This window comes from Trichomonas vaginalis, chromosome IV (assembly GCF_026262505.1).
Source record: "Trichomonas vaginalis G3 chromosome IV, whole genome shotgun sequence".
Classification (NCBI taxonomy): Eukaryota; Parabasalia; order Trichomonadida; family Trichomonadidae; genus Trichomonas; species Trichomonas vaginalis.
In genome coordinates this window covers 14,222,222-14,243,794 of record NC_067206.1, presented here as the reverse complement: position 1 = coordinate 14,243,794, position 21,573 = coordinate 14,222,222, and the positions used below count along the sequence as shown (strand labels likewise).

General features: G+C 32.4%; 6 protein-coding genes and 1 pseudogene across 7 annotated transcripts, besides 15 other annotated features; 6 read left to right on the top strand and 1 right to left on the bottom strand.

The window, feature by feature from the left end:
• Positions 1–3,346: part of a mobile genetic element that runs on past the window's edge.
• On the top strand, positions 31–879 carry TVAGG3_0089710 (uncharacterized protein; the record flags this gene model as incomplete). Its single annotated transcript, XM_051222401.1, has 1 exon — positions 31–879. The coding sequence occupies one exon, from the start codon at positions 31–33 to the stop codon at positions 877–879; it is 849 nt and encodes a 282-aa protein (XP_051107387.1).
• Positions 884–1,126, bottom strand: TVAGG3_0089700 (serine threonine-protein phosphatase family; the record flags this gene model as incomplete). The annotated part of the gene is made up of 1 exon (XM_001305799.2): positions 884–1,126. The coding sequence occupies one exon, from the start codon at positions 1,124–1,126 to the stop codon at positions 884–886; it is 243 nt and encodes an 80-aa protein (XP_001305800.2).
• Positions 3,251–3,346: a terminal%2Cinverted (terminal inverted repeat of Maverick-3 transposon ID:TVAGG3_0089690).
• A 237-nt stretch (positions 3,347–3,583) lies between these two features.
• Positions 3,584–3,782: a mobile genetic element.
• A 2,446-nt stretch (positions 3,783–6,228) lies between these two features.
• Positions 6,229–6,421: a mobile genetic element.
• A 782-nt stretch (positions 6,422–7,203) lies between these two features.
• Positions 7,204–7,382: a mobile genetic element.
• Positions 7,383–10,223: 2,841 nt separating this feature from the next.
• Positions 10,224–10,262: a mobile genetic element.
• Positions 10,263–10,603: 341 nt separating this feature from the next.
• Positions 10,604–10,636: a mobile genetic element.
• Positions 10,604–10,636: a terminal%2Cinverted (terminal inverted repeat of Kolobok-1_TV transposon ID:TVAGG3_0013400).
• Positions 10,637–10,939: 303 nt separating this feature from the next.
• TVAGG3_0089630 (nucleoplasmin-like domain family) lies at positions 10,940–11,341 on the top strand (the record flags this gene model as incomplete). The annotated part of the gene is made up of 1 exon (XM_001298752.1): positions 10,940–11,341. One exon carries the CDS (start codon positions 10,940–10,942, stop codon positions 11,339–11,341), a length of 402 nt encoding a protein of 133 aa, XP_001298753.1.
• Positions 11,342–11,616: 275 nt separating this feature from the next.
• Positions 11,617–12,656: a mobile genetic element.
• A 370-nt stretch (positions 12,657–13,026) lies between these two features.
• Positions 13,027–13,048: a mobile genetic element.
• Positions 13,027–13,048: a terminal%2Cinverted (terminal inverted repeat of Kolobok-N2_TV transposon ID:TVAGG3_0089610).
• A 53-nt stretch (positions 13,049–13,101) lies between these two features.
• Positions 13,102–13,145: a mobile genetic element.
• Positions 13,102–13,145: a terminal%2Cinverted (terminal inverted repeat of tvBac_105 transposon ID:TVAGG3_0089600).
• A 307-nt stretch (positions 13,146–13,452) lies between these two features.
• Positions 13,453–13,548: a terminal%2Cinverted (terminal inverted repeat of Maverick-3 transposon ID:TVAGG3_0089390).
• Positions 13,453–21,573: part of a mobile genetic element that runs on past the window's edge.
• TVAGG3_0089590 (protein of unknown function, DUF4106 family) lies at positions 14,715–15,493 on the top strand (the record flags this gene model as incomplete). Its single annotated transcript, XM_051222400.1, has 1 exon — positions 14,715–15,493. A coding segment is annotated over one exon (779 nt), but the record flags the coding sequence as incomplete, so codon positions are not given.
• Positions 16,192–17,173, top strand: TVAGG3_0089580 (annotated as a pseudogene). Its single transcript has one exon. A coding segment is annotated over exon 1 (982 nt).
• On the top strand, positions 18,887–19,467 carry TVAGG3_0089570 (protein of unknown function, DUF4106 family; the record flags this gene model as incomplete). The annotated part of the gene is made up of 1 exon (XM_051222399.1): positions 18,887–19,467. A coding segment is annotated over one exon (581 nt), but the record flags the coding sequence as incomplete, so codon positions are not given.
• On the top strand, positions 20,757–21,545 carry TVAGG3_0089560 (uncharacterized protein; the record flags this gene model as incomplete). The annotated part of the gene is made up of 1 exon (XM_051222398.1): positions 20,757–21,545. One exon carries the CDS (start codon positions 20,757–20,759, stop codon positions 21,543–21,545), a length of 789 nt encoding a protein of 262 aa, XP_051107384.1.

Sequence of the window (21,573 nt, the reverse complement as noted above, 5' to 3'; positions counted from 1 at the left end):
TTCTTTCGACATTTTTATTCTAGATAAAATATGCTTTCAATAGAAAAAGAAAATTCAAGAGTTGCTACAACTAAACCATTAGATGAACTTTTTACTAATGTCGGTCAAAAGTTTGAGACAGAGACCGTAAAGCATGAAGGCTATCGTTTTGACTACCCCTTAAGATGGTTAAGAGACCCATCCGTCACAAAAGCTATTGGCTTTCGTAGAATGAAGTTCATTTCAGAAGCCATACATGGTTTCCCATTTACGGTCGCTTTTGAAGTTCGATACTATAACAAAGAAAAACGTACGTATGAGAAATTTGAACAGGGAAAACTTTTACAAGTTAGTTTGCTTGTAAACTTAGAAACAACTCTTCAAGCTTTTCAAGAAAAAATAAACGATATCTATCTCGAATATGCAAAACAGTACAACATTGACGAAGGAGAGTACCATCTCGATATTATATATGACAGGAAAAATGCAACTGTTAAAATCAATAGAATAGAAGACCTTGGAGAAGACGTTTATATTTCTACAAAATATAACAACTTGGCATGGTATAGATTTTTGAGGATGTTAAATCAGCCTGCAGAATATCCAGTACACCCGAACTTTTATGAAGTCGAAAACCCTAATGGAACATATGAAAATGTTTTCGACTCAGATGCTATTATAGTTCATGCTTCATTTTCTGGTGCACAAAACTCTTTTTTATGCTTGGCAAATGACTTTTACGAAAAACCTACAAAGCTATACGAACCACCAAGTGGAAGTATTTCAGACTTTCAAGTATGGTTTACTACAGATGGAAGAAAGAGAATAATTCCATTATACCACGCGTTTTACTTAGAACTTAGTTTCATATACAACTACTATCGAACGGTAAAAATATGATTTTTTAATACGGTTGAGGTGTTGGATTTGGTTGCCAACTAGACTGTGGTGCAGGTTCAGGCTGTTGTATAACAGGAGCTTGTTCTTCTGGTTCAGGGTCTTTAGGTATAATACCAACGAACTGACCTACTCTTTTACCAATATTTTTGACTCCGTTCCAAATTCCTCTTCCTACGGTTTTTATTCCATTCCACATACCTCTTCCAACATTTCGAAAGAAGTTTCCAATACTACTGAAGAAACCCATTTTACTATATGTAAAAATCTAATGTCCACCTAGTCTCTTACGTTTCCTGTTGAGTTCCATAGCATTCTTTAACTGGAGCTCATACATTCTATTTCTCCTCTGGTAGAAAACATACTCTGGGTCAACTCCTGTGTTCGCGTCATCTGCATAGAGTTGTTTATATCCCACTTCGGGGTTTGTATAAAACTCTTTCCATCTCATATTTGCATACCATGGTGGCAAACCTAACGCAGCGTCATTTGACATGGCAGTTTGCATTTGTACATCTGTTGGCACTTGACCATAGTTTGCCATTGCAGTTTGTATTCTAACTTCATTTGGAATATTCTCTGGGTTTGTTGTCCAGGTTGCTGTGCATTCGCTAAGTTCTGTGCGTCCATTTAATATTAGATAAAATATTCTTACGAGTACATATGCTGAACATTTGCAGGCATTGGTTCATCTTCATATTCTCTATATCTTTCTGCCACGTCAAATAAGTAAATGACACAATGGAAAAAACCTAAAACAAGTAGTCCTATTTCAAACCACATTTACTTACTAGTAAAATTTCTTTGTTATGACTTCTTCGTAAAGACTTTGTTAAGACTTCTTCGTAAATGAGTGTAAATGACCCAAAAATATATTTTAGGGTAGAAGGGTATATCTAACCTCTTTTCTAACCTCTTTTCTACCCTCTTGAATTTTCATGAATTTCTTCGTAAAGACTTTGTTAAGACTTCTTCGTAAAGACTTTGTTAAGACTTCTTCGTAAAGACTTTGTTAAGACTTCTTCGTAAATATTTTGTTGAGATTTCATCGTAAAGACTTTGTTGAGATTTCTTCGTAAATGACCCTAGTAGTATATTTTTGGTGTAAATTTCATGAAAATTCAAGAGGGTAGAAAAGAGGGTAGAAAAGAGGTTAGATATACCCTTCTACCCTAAAATATATTTTTGGTGTAAATTTCATGAAAATTCAAGAGGGTAGAAAAGAGGTTAGAAAAGAGGTTAGATATACCCTTCTACCCTAAAACCAACAATCCGATTTCAAACCACATTTACTTACTAGTAAAATTTCTTTGTTATGACACTTTTTCCGGTTTATAGGACCTCTCTCATATTCTATCTTGTCATATATAAACTCATAGTCATGTATGTCCTCTAACCATCTCATAACGGTTTCCAAACCACTTTTATCGGATGTAAAGTAAAAGCATGGATGGTTATGTAAAACGTCTAAAGTTTCTAAAGAGTCTCTCAAAGTCCAGTCTACTTGGTATTGAAAATCGTATGTGTTATAGAACGGTGGGTCTACTATAAAGAAAACATTTTCCTTGTTTTTATATTTTTCATACAACTCTGTCCAACGACATCTCACAAACTCTATACCCTCAGTATATTTTTCTATGTTCTCTTTGAAAACCTTTGTATAGTTAAGATATAAAACTTTTGACATAAGTGTTTCAATGTCATGAACTCTTATAGAACCACTATACAATAGTCTAGAGAGATTACTATCCCAGTCAATATACTCTGCTTTTTTCAAAACCTCTCTGACAGTATTTTCTTATCTAATGGTATACGTTCCATCTTGCCTATAGGTATCTTTTCTTTCAACTCACTCAATATTTTGTTTGTGTCTGGTATATGTTTGAGACGGTTCATATAGTTGTCGAAGTCATTGCATATAATCTTTGAGTTTGGGAATACGGTATGGCACAAATGAGATATATAGAAACTTCCACCGAACAAATCTACAAATGTTAGACCATTCGGTAGTTTCTTAAGTTCTCTCAATAGAATATCTTTACATCTACTCTTATTTCCAAAGAAGGGTAACGGTGGTTTTGTAAAATTCATTTTATATACAATAAAAATGTTTTTTTCCTGAAAAGTGACAGAAAAGTGACAAAACATGAAAACTACTCGGTTAAGGTCATATTTTCAGTAAGGACATATGGGGTAGAAAAGAGGTTAGAAAAGAGGTTAGATATACCCTTCTACCCTAAAATATATTTTTGTCGAATTCTGTATAAAATTCTGAGTAAAACGACAGATGTTTATATGACACTTTCTCCGGTTTATAGGACCTCTCTCATATTCTATCTTGTCATATCAAAACTCATAGTCATGTATGTCCTCTAAGACTTCATTTATACTAAACATCTTCAGGGCTAGAAGGCACGAAGTGCCTGGAAGCCCCACTTCCTTTTTTTTTTTTTTTTTTTTTTTTTTTTTTTTTTTTTTTTTTAAACTCTATAATTTTTAATTCGAAGATGAGATAATGAAGTTATTTAAAAAATTCCATATATCTACTTATTAGACTGATTACAAATGTTAGCAATATTTATATTAAGGGTGCACCCGTATGTACGTTTATTTGAGAGGAGGATGATTACCCTCTCAATTTTGAGGGATTCGTTAGTTTATTTTCTCGATGAATATGCAATAAAATTTGATTTTTACCTTATCAATATACTTCTAGGGCTGTACAAGATTTAAAAAAACATTGCCGGGTTACCGTAGAGGCCTAAAAAAATCGCGCCTCGGCGGCAAGCCGCCTCGGCATTAAGAATGCGCATCTAAATTTTTATATGTCCTTCTTTCTTTTATTTTTCCCTTCCCTTTCTTTTCTTTTTCTTTTTTTTCCCTCCTCTTGCTCTCATTTACCTTTTTTTTCCTTTTCTCATCATTTTTCAAAATTTAAAATTTTTATCAAAAATCTTGCCTATAAAAGCAGACTATGGAACCTTTTAATGCCTCTTAATCAATATTATACAGCATAAAGCATATTAAATGAAAGTAATTACGTATAAATTTATTTTATTATCTTATTTATTAATTCTTTAGCATGTATTGTTTAATATTAACTTTTCTGTACATTAAATATGATATCTCCAAAGTATGAATGCCTTGTAACGAAACGAAAACTTAATTTTATGTTGAATATTTGTCACAAACATTAGATTATTAAAATATATGTTGGATATCCTTAGTATGAGACTTCATGACTCTTGTAGTCTAACGTGAGCTTTGGATTGCAAGCTCTGTGGTTAACGAACATAAATTAATTGTAAAGTTTTCAAAATTTTTCATCGTTTCTATCAGCATCTATTTTTCCTTTAAAATAATATATTTGTATGAATACAATATTTAGTAATTTTTTTATTTCCCATAATTTCATTCAAAATTTCAGAAAAAATTAATTTCTATTCAATATTATTTCAGCTTCAAAACACTTCATTCTTATAGATGTTGATTCACTAAAGTGTGATACTCAATGTCTTATTTCAATGAAAATTGTTCTGCAAATTTATTTCACTTTTGACCTCACTTTTTCCGTAATTCAATTTTTTACTTTTAATATTTTAGATCTTCATAATATCATTTGAAAAATTAACCATATAAAAAAATCAAGTTAACAATTCACTTTTTCCGTAATTCAAAAATCAAAATATAAATAATATATCTTTTTATCAAATATTATTATTATATTCTATGAAAAATGAGGTCCGGAAAATTTTGCGGATTCCCGTAACTCAATTTTACGGAAAAAGTGCAGTAAACTATTCAAAATACGGAAAAATTGGTGTAAAACTAATGATTTTACGGTAAAATCACGGAAAGTCCGGAAGAATATATTGCCTATATGAAATTATACAAAAATGAATTTTAAAGATTGTTCTTGTATTATAATGCTATTCGCAGATTTATTAGTTGAAGAAAATTACCAAATTTTGCCGATTACAAAAAATGATTTACAAAGCATATTTTTATAAGGCTTTAAAAATCTTTAAAATGTGACCGGTGACGGAAATCCATGGTAACCAACCGCGGTTCCCGTTTGGAATGCCATATATACTTCATATAATATACACATGTTCATGTAAAAACTTTTTTCCAAAATCCTCAGGAATTAAGGGATTTTTGTATGGCATTCCAAACGGGAACCGCGGTTGGTTACCATGGATTTCCGTCACCGGTCACATTTTAAAGATTTTTAAAGCCTTATAAAAATATGCTTTGTAAATCATTTTTTGTAAATCGGCAAAAATTTGGTAATTTTCTTCAACTAATAAATCTGCGAATAGCATTTATAATACAAGAACAATCTTTTAAAATGCGTTTGATTCATTTTTGTATAATTTCATATAGGCACATATATTCTTCCGGGACTTTCCGTGATTTTACCGTAAAATCATTAGTTTACACCAATTTTTCCGTATTTTGAATAGTTTACTGCACTTTTTCCGTAAAATTGAGTTACGGGAATCCGCAAAATTTCCGGACCTCATTTTTCATAGAATATAATAATAATATTTGATAAAAAGATATATTATTTATATTTTTGATTTTTGAATTACGGAAAAAGTGAATTGTTAACTTGATTTTTTATATGGTTAATTTTTCAAATGATATTATGAAGATCTAAAATATTAAAAGTAAAAAATTGAATTACGGAAAAAGTGAGGTCAAAAGTGAAATAAATTTGCAGAACAATTTCATTGAAATAAGACATTGAGTATCACACTTTAGTGAATCAACATCTATAAGAATGAAGTGTTTTGAAGCTGAAATAATATTGAATAGAAATTAATTTTTCTGAAATTTTGAATGAAATTATGGAAATAAAAAAATTACTAAATATTGTATTCATACAAATATATTATTTTAAAGGAAAAATAGATGCTGATAGAAACGATGAAAATTTTTGAAAACTTTACAATTAATTTATGTTCGTTAACCACAGAGCTTGCCAATCCAAAGCTCACGTTAGACAACAAGAGTCATGAAGTCTCATACTAAGGGATATCCAACATATATTTTAATAATCTAATGTTTGTGACAATATCAACATAAAATTAAGTTTTCGTTTCGTTACAAGGCATTCATACTTTGGAGATATCATATTTAATGTACAGAAAAGTTAATATTAAACAATACATGCTAAAGAATTAATAAATAAGATAATAAAATAAATTATACGTAATTACTTTCATTTAATATGCTTTATGCTGTATAATATTGATTAAGAGGCATTAAAAGGTTCCATAGTCTGCTTTTATAGGCAAGATTTTTGATAAAAATTTTAAATTTTGAAAAATGATGAGAAAAGGAAAAAAAAGGTAAATGAGAGCAAGAGGAGGGAAAAAAAGAAAAGAAAAGAAAGGGAAGGGAAAAATAAAAGAAAGAAGGACATATAAAAATTTAGATGCGCATTCTTAATGCCGAGGCGGCTTGCCGCCGAGGCGCGATTTTTTTAGGCCTCTACGGTAACCCGGCAATGTTTTTTTAAATCTTGTACAGCCCTAGATTTTTGAATTTTAAGAATTTTTTTCGAATTTTTTCGAAAAAAAAAATATTTTCAGAATATAGATCCGTATTTTTCCCAAGTGAGGGGGGTATCTCCAATCCCAGCCCTATCGTCCTCCCAGTGTCAGTTTTCAATATAAAATCCAAATTTTTTTTGAAAATAAAAATTTCGAGAAATTTTTCTGATTTTTTTTCTTTGATTTCAATAATTCAAAATAAATTTGGGAGTAAAAAGACACTATTTAATGAAATTCATATGAGTGAATGTGGATAAATACTCTCAAAACATACAATTTATCTATTTTTTCTTTATATTATCAACTAATTAGTGATAATTTTTTTTGAATCAGATTTTTTTTCATTAAAAACATAATATATAACACAACAATGATGCACACATACGTATCTACACATCAAAATATAAAGCTTGTTTTGGTCTGGGCATCCCAACCCAAAATTCTTTAAAAATTGAATAAAATTGAATACTTGGGGCTGGGATACCCATCCCAAAACCGAATTGAATTTTTTGAATTAAAGAATATATTTATGTATTTATAATATACATGTGATGTCTATAAAAAATACTAAATTCTAAAAAAATTCAATTTATTCAAAACGTATACTAAGTGATCACTTCATTAGTAGGATCAGCAATCCTACTAAATGGTGAGAACGCCACTAACTAAAAAGGGAGTCATTGGAGCTCTTGATCTCTTGTCAGTAGAGTTCATAATGAGGCATGGCATCTACTGATTAGAGATCAGAGCAATCCTACCTTACATTCAGGAGGCTACAAGCTCCTAATCGTTACGAGAGGGAGCCTTGGAGCTCCTGAAGCTCATCAGCAGAGGCTATTTACCATTTGGGCCTCTTCTGATGAAAGATGCGAAACACGTCTACGAACCAGGAGCTTCAAAGCTCCTAATCCTTACGAAAGGGAGCTTTGGAGCTCCTGAAACTCCTTTTACTATAAAATAGGACAGTTTTCTTCTGAGGTTCTCATCAAATCTAAGACTTCAGAAGAAAGCTGTCCTATCAATGTATACTTACACTCTCATGGACTACAAGTGTACAATTTTAAGGCAGAGATTATCGAGGCCTCTCATCAAATGAGGGACCTCGGATAATCTCTACCTTAAGTAGTCAAATAACTTTTCTACTATTTAGGAACAAAAGAACAAGAGTTGGAGTACTTTAAGGCAAGATTCTTCCGAAATCTCTCATCGAATGAGAGACTTCGGAAGGACCTTGCCAAATCCTTGAACGCCAATATCCTTGGAACTGAGCTAGAACCAGGGAGAAGTAGCATACTATAGAGCACGATGGTAATCTCGGAAATGCTTATATCGCCCCAAGCACAATATTTAAGAAGTCTAACTCATATATACAAGAAGTCAGGCTGAATAGATATTGTGCATATGGTTTGCAGAACTCTCATGATATTTAAAATTCATGTTATCCCAAAAAAGGTGACACTTTGGGTGTATCGTCCATCCCAGGGATGCAAAAATCACATCACCTTGGATCTATATTTCAGAACAGCCTTAACGGCTAAGATTTAGGAACAATGTTAAGTATCAAAAAGAAAGGAGGTCTGATATAGACAACATATATCGTTGAAGGTTGAAAAAATCTCTAATATTTGAGCCCAAAATTTCAAATTTTAATTTTTTGAAAAAAGAGGCCACCCGTATGTACGTTTATTTGAGAGGAGGAGGATTATATTTTTGAAAGGGTGAAACATTATGAATATGTTAATTATATAATAATATGTATTATTATAAAAAAGAAAAAATAAAGCACGTTAAAATTTTTCTTTCTTGATTTTTTACAAAATCTACTTAGAATTATGCAAAATATGACTAAATAATTATAAATTTCAAGTTAAATTTTAATTTTGATAAATAATTTAAATTTCAAAATATCAAGTTCAGTTCGACTATGTATGTAGTAATTCCTCAATAAAGTGCCAAAACCCTATTAAAATATATGAACATTTTCAACATTTTAATGTTTTTATTTAAAAATTTGTTGGAATATGAGCTTCAAACAATTATTATGTAAATAAAAATAATTAAATATATGTATTTATTCGTATTACAACCGTAGTAAGTCGATTCTTCCTTTCTTCTACTGAGTTTTGAATTTGATTTCGAATTGTAAAGAGATTCAAAGGAAAAACCAGAATTTTCGAAAAAGTGACACCAACTATTAAAGTTATTTTATTACTAGATTTATTTACAAATTATAAGATAATATCATTAACCGAATATATTTTTAATATAAATAAAAAACTTTTTTATACAAAAAATTACAATCAATCGATAAATATTATAAAACATTTATTCCAAAAAGATTAAGTAATAGGTGGGATCCTGCATATAATATAATTTTATGTCATAAAGTTTACAAATTTTAGATGGACCACAGTGAGAATGTGAGTGGTTAATTTAAAGGTGGTCTGATAAAGATATCGAAGCTTACTCAACACAGCATGAAGCAGTTTCTAATACACAATCTTACTAGTGGTGTTTCGGTCGCCAGCGCTCTCATAGGGGTGCTGATTTCAAAAACCACTACTTCAAATTATTCAACAATACTCAATGCAGCATGAAGCAGCTACTACTGCTGTATCTTACTGGTAGTGTTTTGGTCGTTGGCTCTTGCACAGTCTCTCAGATTTTCAAAATTTTTTTTTCAACACTATCTTGTTTCGCTCTCAGAAAGCTATCCTACAAAGACATCGAAGCTTACTCAACACAGCATGAAGCAGTTTCTAATACACAATCTTACTAGTGGTGTTTCGGTCGCCAGCGCTCTCATAGGGGTGCTGATTTCAAAAACCACTACTTCAAATTATTCAACAATACTCAATGCAGCATGAAGCAGCTACTACTGCTGTATCTTACTGGTAGTGTTTTGGTCGTTGGCTCTTGCACAGTCGCTCAGATTTTCAAAATTTTTTTTCAACACTATCTTGTTTCGCTCTCAGAAAGCTATCCTACAAAGACATCGAAGCTTACTCAACACAGCATGAAGCAGTTTCTAATACACAATCTTACTAGTGGTGTTTTCGGTCGCCAGCGCTCTCATAGGGGTGCTGATTTCAAAAACCACTACTTCAAATTATTCAACAATACTCAATGCAGCATGAAGCAGCTACTACTGCTGTATCTTACTGGTAGTGTTTTGGTCGTTGGCTCTTGCACAGTCTCTCAGATTTTCAAAATTTTTTTCAACACTATCTTGTTTCGCTCTCAGAAAGCTATCCTACAAAGACATCGAAGCTTACTCAACACAGCATGAAGCAGTTTCTAATACACAATCTTACTAGTGGTGTTTCGGTCGCCAGCGCTCTCATAGGGGTGCTGATTCCAAAAACCACTACTTCAAATTATTCAACAATACTCAATGCAGCATGAAGCAGTTTCTAATAAATATATACATATATAAATATATACATATATAAATATATACATATATAAATATATACATATATAAATATATACATATATAATATATACATATATAAATATATACATATATAAATATATAATATATAAATATATACATATATAAATATATACATATATAAATATATACATATATAAATATATACATATATAAATATATGCATATATAAATATATACATATATAAATATATACATATATAAATATATACATATATAAATATATACATATATAAATATATGCATATATAAATATATACATATATACATATATATATAAATATATAAATAACAAAATACAATCAAAAAATAGTGTTTGGTAATTTAAGGTTAAGTGTCACTTTTTCTAGTGTCACTTTTTCGTAAATTCTACCACACTCGTATTACAACCGTAGTAAGTCGATTCTTCCTTTCTTCTACTGAGTTTTGAATTTGATTTCGAATTGTAAAGAGATTCAAAGGGAAAATACTAGCGGATAAAAACTACCTCCATGAAAGGGTCATAATGGAGTCAAGTTGTATTTTTTGATATGTTTTGCTTTTCGAGCCTAAATAGGTAGCCAAGATAATGCCTAAAAATAAGGTTCTAAATTCTGAAGTTTACATGATCCTCTCGTGTGCACCCTTAACTTTTTAAGTTTTCTCCAAAAATAGATACTACTCATATGTATGAGCTACCTAAATGTTAATATCCCTATATCTCAGATAATAGTTCTGAGGGTGGTCTATCGTCAATCGGGCACCCTTAAATTTTTGACTATTTTTTTTAAATTATAAATTCCCTACAAATTCACCATTTATTCTTATGAAAATTAGCTATAATTTTAGGGGTTGCTAATGGCAGAAACGTGAGATTTGAATGGGGCTTCAGTTTTTTGTCTCAAACATATCCCAAATATAATTCTACATGAATAATATAAAAACTTCTATATTTATTGTTACAATCATTCATTTGAATGTTCCTCCGATATTTTTTCTAGTGTCTTCTATTATTGTAACTGCGCACTACGCGCCGATATAAGGGTAACAAAAAATTCATAAAAAAATTATGGAACAATTTATTGTAGAAAAATGGTGGACAATGACAATTCATTCTGGAAAACCAGAAAGACCACCAGTTCCAAAAGGTAGCCGTTTTTCTCTTCAGCAGATTCAAGCCGTTGATGAAAAATCCGATAAAATTTTAGTAGAAATGCTTACAGAAATTATTAGAATGGACAAGATAGATGATGAAACAGATACAACAGTTACAGATGTTGCTGAAACTAACATCGCAATTCTTTATCCAAAGAAGAAATCAACTTATTCCACTACTCTTATTTTCAGCGAAGTCAATGATGTCCTTTTCGGTTGCGACGGAGGTGATGTTGTTCTTAGCGGTGTTTATGATGATACAGCATTAAATGAGGAAATGGCCCAAATGGAAGAAGAGGAAGCTCACGAAAAGTAAGCAACGTGTTAAATATACATTAGAATTATTAATCGAAAATTTCCTTATTACATAGAAATCCCTATTTTTTATTTAATAAAATATTTTTTATTACAAAATTTTGATTTAAAATACACTTTTTTATAAAGCATTATAAAATTGAGGTATACTGTTTAATGGAAGGCAATAATTTATGCTTGATAATTTATTGAATTTTGATTCGTGAGACATAAGAGGACAATTTTAAGATATTTTGATTTACATCGCAATTTTGGAATTTATGTAATAATAATTAAGGGTGCACCCGTATGTACGTTTATTTGAGAGGAGGAGGATTACCCTCTCAATTTTGAGGGATTCGTTAGTTTATTTTCTCGATGAATATGCAATAAAATTTGATTTTTACCTTATCAATATACTTCATATAATATACACATGTTCATGTAAAAACTTTTTTCCAAAATCCTCAGGAATTAAGGGATTTTTGAATTTTAAGAATTTTTTTCGAATTTTTTCGAAAAAAAATATTTTCAGAACAGCCTTAACGGCTAAGATTTAGGAACAATGTTAAGTATCAAAAAGAAAGGAGGTCTGATATAGACAACATATATCGTTGAAGGTTGAAAAAATCTCTAATATTTGAGCCCAAAATTTCAAATTTTAATTTTTTGAAAAAAGAGGCCACCCGTATGTACGTTTATTTGAGAGGAGGAGGATTATATTTTTGAAAGGGTGAAACATTATGAATATGTTAATTATATAATAATATGTATTATTATAAAAAAGAAAAAATAAAGCACGTTAAAATTTTTCTTTCTTGATTTTTTACAAAATCTACTTAGAATTATGCAAAATATGACTAAATAATTATAAATTTCAAGTTAAATTTTAATTTTGATAAATAATTTAAATTTCAAAATATCAAGTTCAGTTCGACTATGTATGTAGTAATTCCTCAATAAAGTGCCAAAACCCTATTAAAATATATGAACATTTTCAACATTTTAATGTTTTTATTTAAAAATTTGTTGGAATATGAGCTTCAAACAATTATTATGTAAATAAAAATAATTAAATATATGTATTTATTCGTATTACAACCGTAGTAAGTCGATTCTTCCTTTCTTCTACTGAGTTTTGAATTTGATTTCGAATTGTAAAGAGATTCAAAGGGAAAATACTAGCGGATAAAAACTACCTCCATGAAAGGGTCATAATGGAGTCAAGTTGTATTTTTTGATATGTTTTGCTTTTCGAGCCTAAATAGGTAGCCAAGATAATGCCTAAAAATAAGGTTCTAAATTCTGAAGTTTACATGATCCTCTCGTGTGCACCCTTAACACTTTATATACACCCTTATCATTTTGCTAAATATCTTTTTCATTTATTCCATATGAAATAAGTAGTTCAGCAGTTACTTAACAATCATTACGTACTGAATAATGAGGTATGGTTTCTCCATTATTATTCTTTTCATTAGCATTAACATCATGTGAAATAAGAACTTCGACTGATTCTTTACTATTTTTTCCCTAGCTGCAATATAAAGAGTGGTTTACCCATATATACAATATGAAATAAGGATTTCAATAGTATCTTTATTATTATTACTCAGATTTCTGTATTGTTTTAAGGCTGCACTTTCGCCTATCTGACTTTAATTCAAATCTATGACAACTGGCGTTAAGCACCATTTGAAGGCCCTGTCATAGGGGCGTAAGTGCACCCTTAAAAATAAGGTCGACAAAAAAGTGCAGAAATTAAAATTGCGGTTCAAATTATTAAGGCTGCACTGTAGTCTGTAAGTAAACTTCAGAATTTTTTTGACATCGATTTTGGTACCTTCGAACTTGACTTTTTTTCGAAAAAAATGAAACTTCATCGATTTAATCTGCAGACAAAAGGCAACTATTTCCTGCAAATTCGCTTATAGGATTTCCATTTTTTATATAAATTCGAATCTAAATTGTGCCGTTACATCAGGTACATATCAAATTCAATATGTTGCATGCCAGAGGTAGCTGCAAAAATTGAAGAAGTCATATGATTTTCAAGTTTTGTCCAACTTTGGGACTTTATTTCTTTAATTATTTTCCGTTATTACTTTAGTTTTTGAAAAATAATACTAAACGAAAAAAAAAAAAAAAAAAAAAAAAAAGGGAGTGGGGCTTCCAGGCACTTCGTGCCTTCTAGCCCTGAGGATGAATGAGTATAATGAAGTTTTTTTTTTCTTGGGGTGGGCTTCCAGGGGCTGCGCCCCTTCTAGCCCACATAAATGAAGTTTTTATATACGGGTCTTCCAGGAGCTTTTCACAAAATATATATGTTTTCATGTTTTGTCATGATTTCATCGTAAATGTTTTGTCAAGACTTCTTCTTCGTAAATGTTTTGTCAAGACTTCTTCGTAAATGTTTTGTCAAGACTTCTTCGTAAATGTTTTGTCAAGACTTCTTCGTAAATGTTTTGTCAAGACTTCTTCGTAAATGTTTTGTCAAGACTTCTTCGTAAATGTTTTGTCAAGACTTCTTCGTAACGAGTGTAAATGAACCAAAAATAATGTTTAGGTGAAGAGGTGAGATTTCACCTGTTTTTTCACCTCTTTTTTCACCTCGTGAATTTGTCATGATTTCATCGTAAAGACTTTGTCAAGACTTCATCGTAAAGACTTTGTCAAGACTTCATCGTAAAGACTTTGTCAAGACTTCATCGTAAAGACTTTGTCAAGACTTCTTCGTAAATGTTTTGTCAAGACTTCTTCGTAACGAGTGTAAATGAACCAAAAATAATGTTTAGGTGAAGAGGTGAGATTTCACCTGTTTTTTCACCTCTTTTTTCACCCGTTGAATTTTCATGAAATTTACACCAAAAATAATGTTTAGGTGAAGAGGTGAGATTTCACCTGTTTTTTCACCTCTTTTTTCACCCGTTGAATTTTCATGAAATTTACACCAAAAATAATGTTTAGGTGAAGAGGTGAGATTTCACCTGTTTTTTCACCTCTTTTTTCACCCTCTCGAAAATCATGAAATTTACACCAAAAATATACTACTAGGGTCATTTACGAAGAAATCTCAACAAAGTCTTTACGATGAAATCTTGACAAAACATAGACAAGAAAGTTCATGAGAAATTAGATGAAGAAGTCTTAACAAAGTCTTTACGAAGAAATTCATGAAAATTCAAGAGGTGAGAAATGAGGTGAAAAAAGAGGTGAAATCTCACCTCTTCACCTAAACATTATTTTTGGTTCATTTACACTCATTTACGAAGAAATCTCAACAAAACATTTACGTTCATGTTTGACAAAACATTTACGAAGAAGTCTTGACAAAACATTTACGAAGAAGTCACAATAAAACATCTGTCAAAAACCGCTTTTTAACTTCACTTAAAATGCCACGTAAGCTACGTAAGAATATACGTAAGAGGAAGAGAGCATTGAAACATCCAATAGTAAAACTGACACCACAACAACAATTGCAACAACAAATAATGAATGACCCCACTATGTTGCAACAAATGTCAAGCAATCCTATGCTTTTAAACCGAGTCATTGGTGCACAGAGTGGAGGTTTAAGAGCGGCACTTTTAGCGAAAATGGCAGGCTATGGTGGAGCTGCAGACGGAACAGCTTATAACCCTCAAAGTCAAATGAATTTGAGTTCACTCAAAAATCAAATAACAGATGTCAAAAAGTCAAACATAGACATACAGAAGCAAATAAGTGAAAACGAAAAGAAACTAGAATATGACAGACACACAAAGAAACTCAATGAGTTAAACGTAGAGAAAAAGAAGAAAGAAGAACAACTGAAAGAACTAAGTACAGAGGAATATGCGAAAAAAGTGTCAGAAAAAGCAGCAGAAGTAGCAAAAATGGAACAAGATGTCATAAATTTGAAAAACCATACTACTCAATATAAAGTACTGAAAGATGAAGAAATAAAACAAAAAGCCCTGAAGACATATATGGATAGCGATGAGTATAAAAAAGAAGTTGAAGCAAATGTAAAGGCAGAAAAACTTTTACAGTTGCAAAACCAAACCGTACAGTATGAAAACTTAGCACAAGAAAGTAAAAATAACGACGCAGCCATGCAAAAGGCAATGAAAAGCGCAGAATATATAAAAGCTAACAATGACTGGTTAGATGCCCAAGCCAACGCTAAAGCAGCCCAGCTTATAGGGTCAATAAGGACAAAAATACAAGCGGATGAAGATAGTTCAAATGAAGCTTTAACAAATGCTGACTTTAAGAACGCCTTCGAAGCTCTTCATAGTAAGGTGAAACTAGTGAACGACTTCTCATCTGGAAAGAAAACTGAAGTCTGAAGGTTTCGACAAAGAGTTAAAAGAAGTAGCACAAAATATGACGAAAATAACAGATGCAGCAACGAGACAGGCAGTTCAAAGTGCCTATGACGCCGTTAGAGCAACTGTTGTGAAAAGTCAAGAAAAAGAGTTACAACAGACCAAAACAGACCTAGTAAATGCTTTCTTAAAAACGAAAAGTCAGGTAGGACATTATGCTGCAGATGGAACATATGTGCCAGCTGGTGGAACTTATATGCCAGCTGGTGGAACTTATATACTAGCTAGTGGAACTTATATACCACAAACCCTCCAAGAGAAGCACCTGCACCAGGACTACCTAAAACATTTACATCGTCACATGGACACAGACATAGGCATGCACCAAAACCAACAGTTCAAAACACTGCACCACAACCAACAGTTCAAAACACTGCACAGCAACCAACAGTTCAAAACACTGCACCACAACCAACAGTTCAAAACACTTGCACCACAACAACCACAAACAAGCAAGGACATAAAGAGAGGAGAACAAGGAAACCAAGAATTCTTAAAAATGCTTAAGGAAAATTATGGTTACCCAGATACTCTTGACTTTAGTGACAGATATAAAGAAGCTATTCGAAAGTTCAAGGATGGAAATACTGACCCGAATCTATTTAGCTTTATGGCTCAGCACCAAATCGGATATAATTTCAAACCTGGAAAATACAAGCTCGCTAAGGGATATGATTTAATAGCATATCATCAAATGACATGGATGAATTTACTCCGAGATATTTGGTGTCAGAGATAAATGACAATTCAACTATCTTCATGAAACGCGTAAAAAATAGAGAAGGAACGAAAGAAGAAAGGGTTATGAATGCGGATGACTTAAATAGGGAACTTGTTAAAAACGGAATATATGAAAGCCAGCAGATGAGGTACAAGAAACTCCACAGGAAGAAGTTCAGATACAACCAGACATGGAAGAAATAGTTCAGCAACAACAGCTAGAAGAGCCTGAAGGAAACGAACAAGTCACTCCTTTGGAAACTAACTTCACAGAACTAGATGAAGATTTGGAACAGCCGAAAAATCTTGACCCTCAACAAGAGCATGAGGTGAATATGGAATCTTTCCAAGAGTCTAAGAAAGATTCGGCTGACATAGTAGAAGAATATCGAAAAATTGTTTGCCGACATACAAAAGACTCCAACACCAGATGAAAATATTCAGCATAGAATGAAAGTACTGAAAGAAAATGTACACAAATACAACAACCCTTTTTACTTACGAGCATTTAACGTTCAATCTTCGGATGAACTCGGTGAAAATAAAAAGGAAATTTCAAGAAAACATATAGAAATGAAACATTGTTTAAAGTATTCAGAACCTAGCCAAGATGGAAACAAACCTACTTTTGTTTCTGCAGACGATGGAACTACAATGAGATGGGGTTCATAAAGCTAATCCAGATAGGTGGTTCATAAACACACCACAATTCCAAGAAGTTGTAGACGCAATGGAAGTCAATGGTGAACCAGATATAGCTGGTATTTTCAGCGCGGCTTTAATGCCATTGAAAGATATGAAAAGATGCAGATATTTTGGACCAGTATGAAATGAACATGGCTGATGGAAATATAACACCTGACGTTCTAAAACATTTATCTCAAAGAACTACACAGAACCATAGAGATGTATATTTGGTGAAGAGTTTAGAAAGAAAGTTAGGGAGGGCGAAGGAAGAGAACCTATTGTACATGACCTTGCAAACGAAAGTTTAAAAATGTCATAAAAACTTACTTTGCAGACAATGAACGAGAAGGGATGAATATTTAAGAAAACTCAAATGGACAGTACCAAAGAAATGTTAGTATTGAAAAACATGTTCCTTGACAAAATAAAACCAACTACAGAAATAAACGACGCAAGACTGAAAGATTGGGTAAAAGCTTTCCCATTCACAAAAGATATAATTGGTAACATGGAAAGAAAACCAGAATGGCTACAAAAACATATATTTGGAAACGAGCATATTCCATATGGACAGGCACTGTTTGAAGAGCTTGAACCAGAAACTCAGGAAAGAGTCATGCAAACAATAAGCAAAGACTCAAATACAGACTATGACAAACTCTTTCTAGGATATAGGTTACCTGAGATGGGCGACCAGAGCCAAAAGGCAAAAAGGACATGGGAAATTTGCAACATACTAGATGAACATAATGCAAAGATGCAACAACTTCAAGCAGAGGGCAATGAAGGAAAAAGAAGAGTTAAAAACCCAGTCAGCAAGAAAGTAAAGCTTGGTCCACGTGGGTTCTATTATGACATATAAATCCAACTATTCTATATTTTTACTCATATGAAATGTACGCCGCTCAGAATATAACGCCAACAGTTTTGGATGCTATGAATGGAAATGTTTCCGAATGGTATAACGAATGCGACAATGCCATTAGAAGGTCAGAAATAGTTCCTGGAACTTACGAATATACAACTGCTGTTTCTTATGGAAATGTAGGTGAGTTTGGTGAAGGCTCTTCAACAACAGTAGATATTGCTTGCGACAGGTTTCATATAATTTCTATTGACAACTCTTTCTTATACGTGGAACAAGACATTGAAATAAAACCTTCTGCCAAGTTGTCTGACAAGAAAGGTTGCAATGGAATTTTCTATGTCGGATACCAATATGCTCCAGAAGTTTTCATGGGATATAAGATATATTCTAACTCTGACTTAGTTCAAACAGTAACATGGGCAAACTATGAATGGTTCGCTTTGAGAAACTCAGTACAACCACAAGCTAGAGAACACCAGTATGCAACTATTGAGAAAATAAGAAGACTTGACCCTAACGTTCCAGGAGTTTATGTTGACCTTTCTGGACAAACTGCAGCAGCAGTAACCAAAGTAAAACTGAAACTTAGAGTTCCTTTGTCATCTTTCCCTCATCTTCAGGTTTTTAAGATACTTACCAAACTGGGCAGGAAAAATTTCTATCGAACTTACTCCAAGCAAAAATAACTTAGTCATTGCACCAACACAAGACCCATTCACTCTTACAGAAGTAGTGGGAGCAAATCAAACGTCATTCGCCGAATTTTGCAAAGACAAAGTTGACTTAGACTTTGGTTTCTCAAACCTCAACACTGAAGTAAACTACTACTTCAATGCTGCTGGAACTGCTTGGGACCCCAGTTAAGTTCACATGCGAAAAGTTTGAATGCAAGAGAATAGAAAGCAGACTTGCAGTCTATATGTTGGACCCAGATATTTCAAATGCTTTAGCTGCCAAATATATTGCAGTTCCACTTATGTTCCCTATACACCAAATATCTGTCAAAGACTTTGCAGGTGAAGTTGGAAACCAAAGTGCTGACCCAGGTGCAAGAACAGATATTGCCTTAACAACTGCAATGAAACATGCAGATACTATGTTTGTACTGTTCAGACGAACTATAAATGACTATTCTTGCTTCTACAACCCTGGTATTAAATACCATATAAACATAGATGGCAAATACTATCCAAGAGAAGAATATTCTACAGTTGAGGATATGAGGTCATACAACTTGACATTAGATGCTATGAACTTTAACAACAACTTCACAACAACCATTAACCCTGAAATGCAAAGTTCTATTATGCCATATGTGAAAGTATGGACTCATACAGGAGGTCAAAAAACTCAATATACAAATGGAGACCGTTCAAACTTTTGGCTTGGCATTCCATTTGCTGACTCAGAAGACTTTATGGGTGGTATTTCAACTGTTGGTACAGTTCAAATACAATATACTGGTGACAGAGACGGTCCAAATGAATTGAAAGCAAAGAAGTTTACAAAACCAATAGCACTTTTCACGGAAGATGCTCTTTTGAAGATTCGTTCGATGAAACCTGCTGGAGCTCCTCAGATTGGCATAACGACAGCTTCCATCGAGCAGATTTTGGCAGCAGGTCAGTAAGTTGTTCTTGAACTGACTTCTCTCCGTCAAATATTGACAGTACGCCAGTTTTGACATAAAATTGTATTATAAACTTACCTTTAGAAATATCGGTCAGTTTTGTTGTTATATTTTTGTCAACGTCAAGAACTTTCACCATCTCAGTTATACCAACTTTCTTTGCTTTATGAAAATATTTAGGTTCAGCAAAGACTGCTATTCTATAACATTTTCCATTGTTTGTATAAAGAACTATTCTATCAATGAACTTGTATTGTTTGTGTGTGTAAACTTTGTTTTGCTTCAATTCGAAGAGATACTCAAATACGTCCATCTTTTTATTCTAAGTAAAATGTCATTTCCGAAAAATAGAAGCGTGAGTGTTTCAAAAGGTTTAATGGCGGTGGCAGATGTGAAGTTAAATTCACCAACTCAAACAAACAGTCAAAGTGTTGTTGTCAATGTCAAAGAAAGAGATGTTGAAGTGGGGAAACCATACGAAGACGAAGATGGTATAACAATAGTTCCTGTAAAAGAACAACCAACATATCCTGAAGTTAGCAGAGACTTAAGTTCTGTTTGCAGATATTCGAAACGACTACCAACAACTGAAAAACAAACTTCAAACTCAGGAGAAGATTTGTCAAGCTTTAGGTATAATGTTAAACTTGGTTGAGCACAACCCTGTAAAAGTGAACTCATATGTCATCGCACCTCGTGAAGTTTGAAAGAACTATTGAAACTTTTGACAGAGGCAGACGATATAAACATCAAAGAAATAGAACCGACATTGCTTGCTGTGGTGTTTCATATAATGTCATTGACAAGATATACGTTATGAAAGGAGGTGAAACGTTGAACTTAAAATATAGTTTCCCAGACGTCATAAAAATATTTGACGACCACAACATTTCATTAAAATTTATTTGCTAAGTAAAAATGTCAAAACTTCTTGAAAGATGTTTGAAGAAAAATAATATAGACTTTATTTCATGTAAAGGACTTTACACACTTTTGAACGATATGAAAGACCCTGTTTTGTTTGTTCGTGTAGACAAAGGAAAGTTCTATGTCTTTACAAAATATTTGAACTTCTTAGACAGAGAACTTCAAGAAACGCCATGTGAAAGTTTAGATGAAGTTCTTCTCCACTTTCAGAAAAACTTTTAAATATATATAAATGGCAGAAGACATAATGGTTTATACTATTACGACTAAAAACCCCGAGTCATATAATTCTATAACAACAAACTTACAAAGTCCTCAAGGACGATATTGTAAACTAACCTTAAACACAATGACGACTAAAGCCTGTTTTGCTCTTTTGACACCAGAAGACTTTATTGTTGTGAATGGTAAAAAATACTCCTTTGAAGATACTTACTCAGATATACCACCAACAGGTTTTGTTGACTTATTTAATACTTTACGTACGAGTGTAACATGTGCTGCAACTAGAGCAGGTTTCATTATGTTTGGATGTCCGACTGAGTTTACTATAAACGATATGAGCTATAATACAAAACTCATTTCTGGTTTTTACTACCAACAGTTTCCTATAACAGGAAAAGGTGTCATACAAGGAATGTCTATTCCATTGACATTAAGCACACCAATCTTATATATTGTTTCAAACTTAGGTTCAAAGTGTTATTCGAATGTCGACAGAAACTATTATGACCAAAAGATACTTATGCGTATAAACAATACTTTCTCTGCTGGTTTGCCTATTGTTCATTCGAATGCAGAATTTTCAACCTTAGTGAACTCAAACACTTTGGCAAGTATAACGTTGACATTAGTTGACGCAAACTTTGTTCCTGTAAAACTTTTATGTCCTATGTATTTGTCAATGACGGCAGAAAGTTTCGAATTGGAAGATGCAACTGGTGAAAGTATTGTACTACAAGAACAACTTCAACAACAAATAGCTCAAGAACAACAAATGCAACAACAAAGTCAAGAATAAAAAATAGCTCAAGAATATAAAAAATATT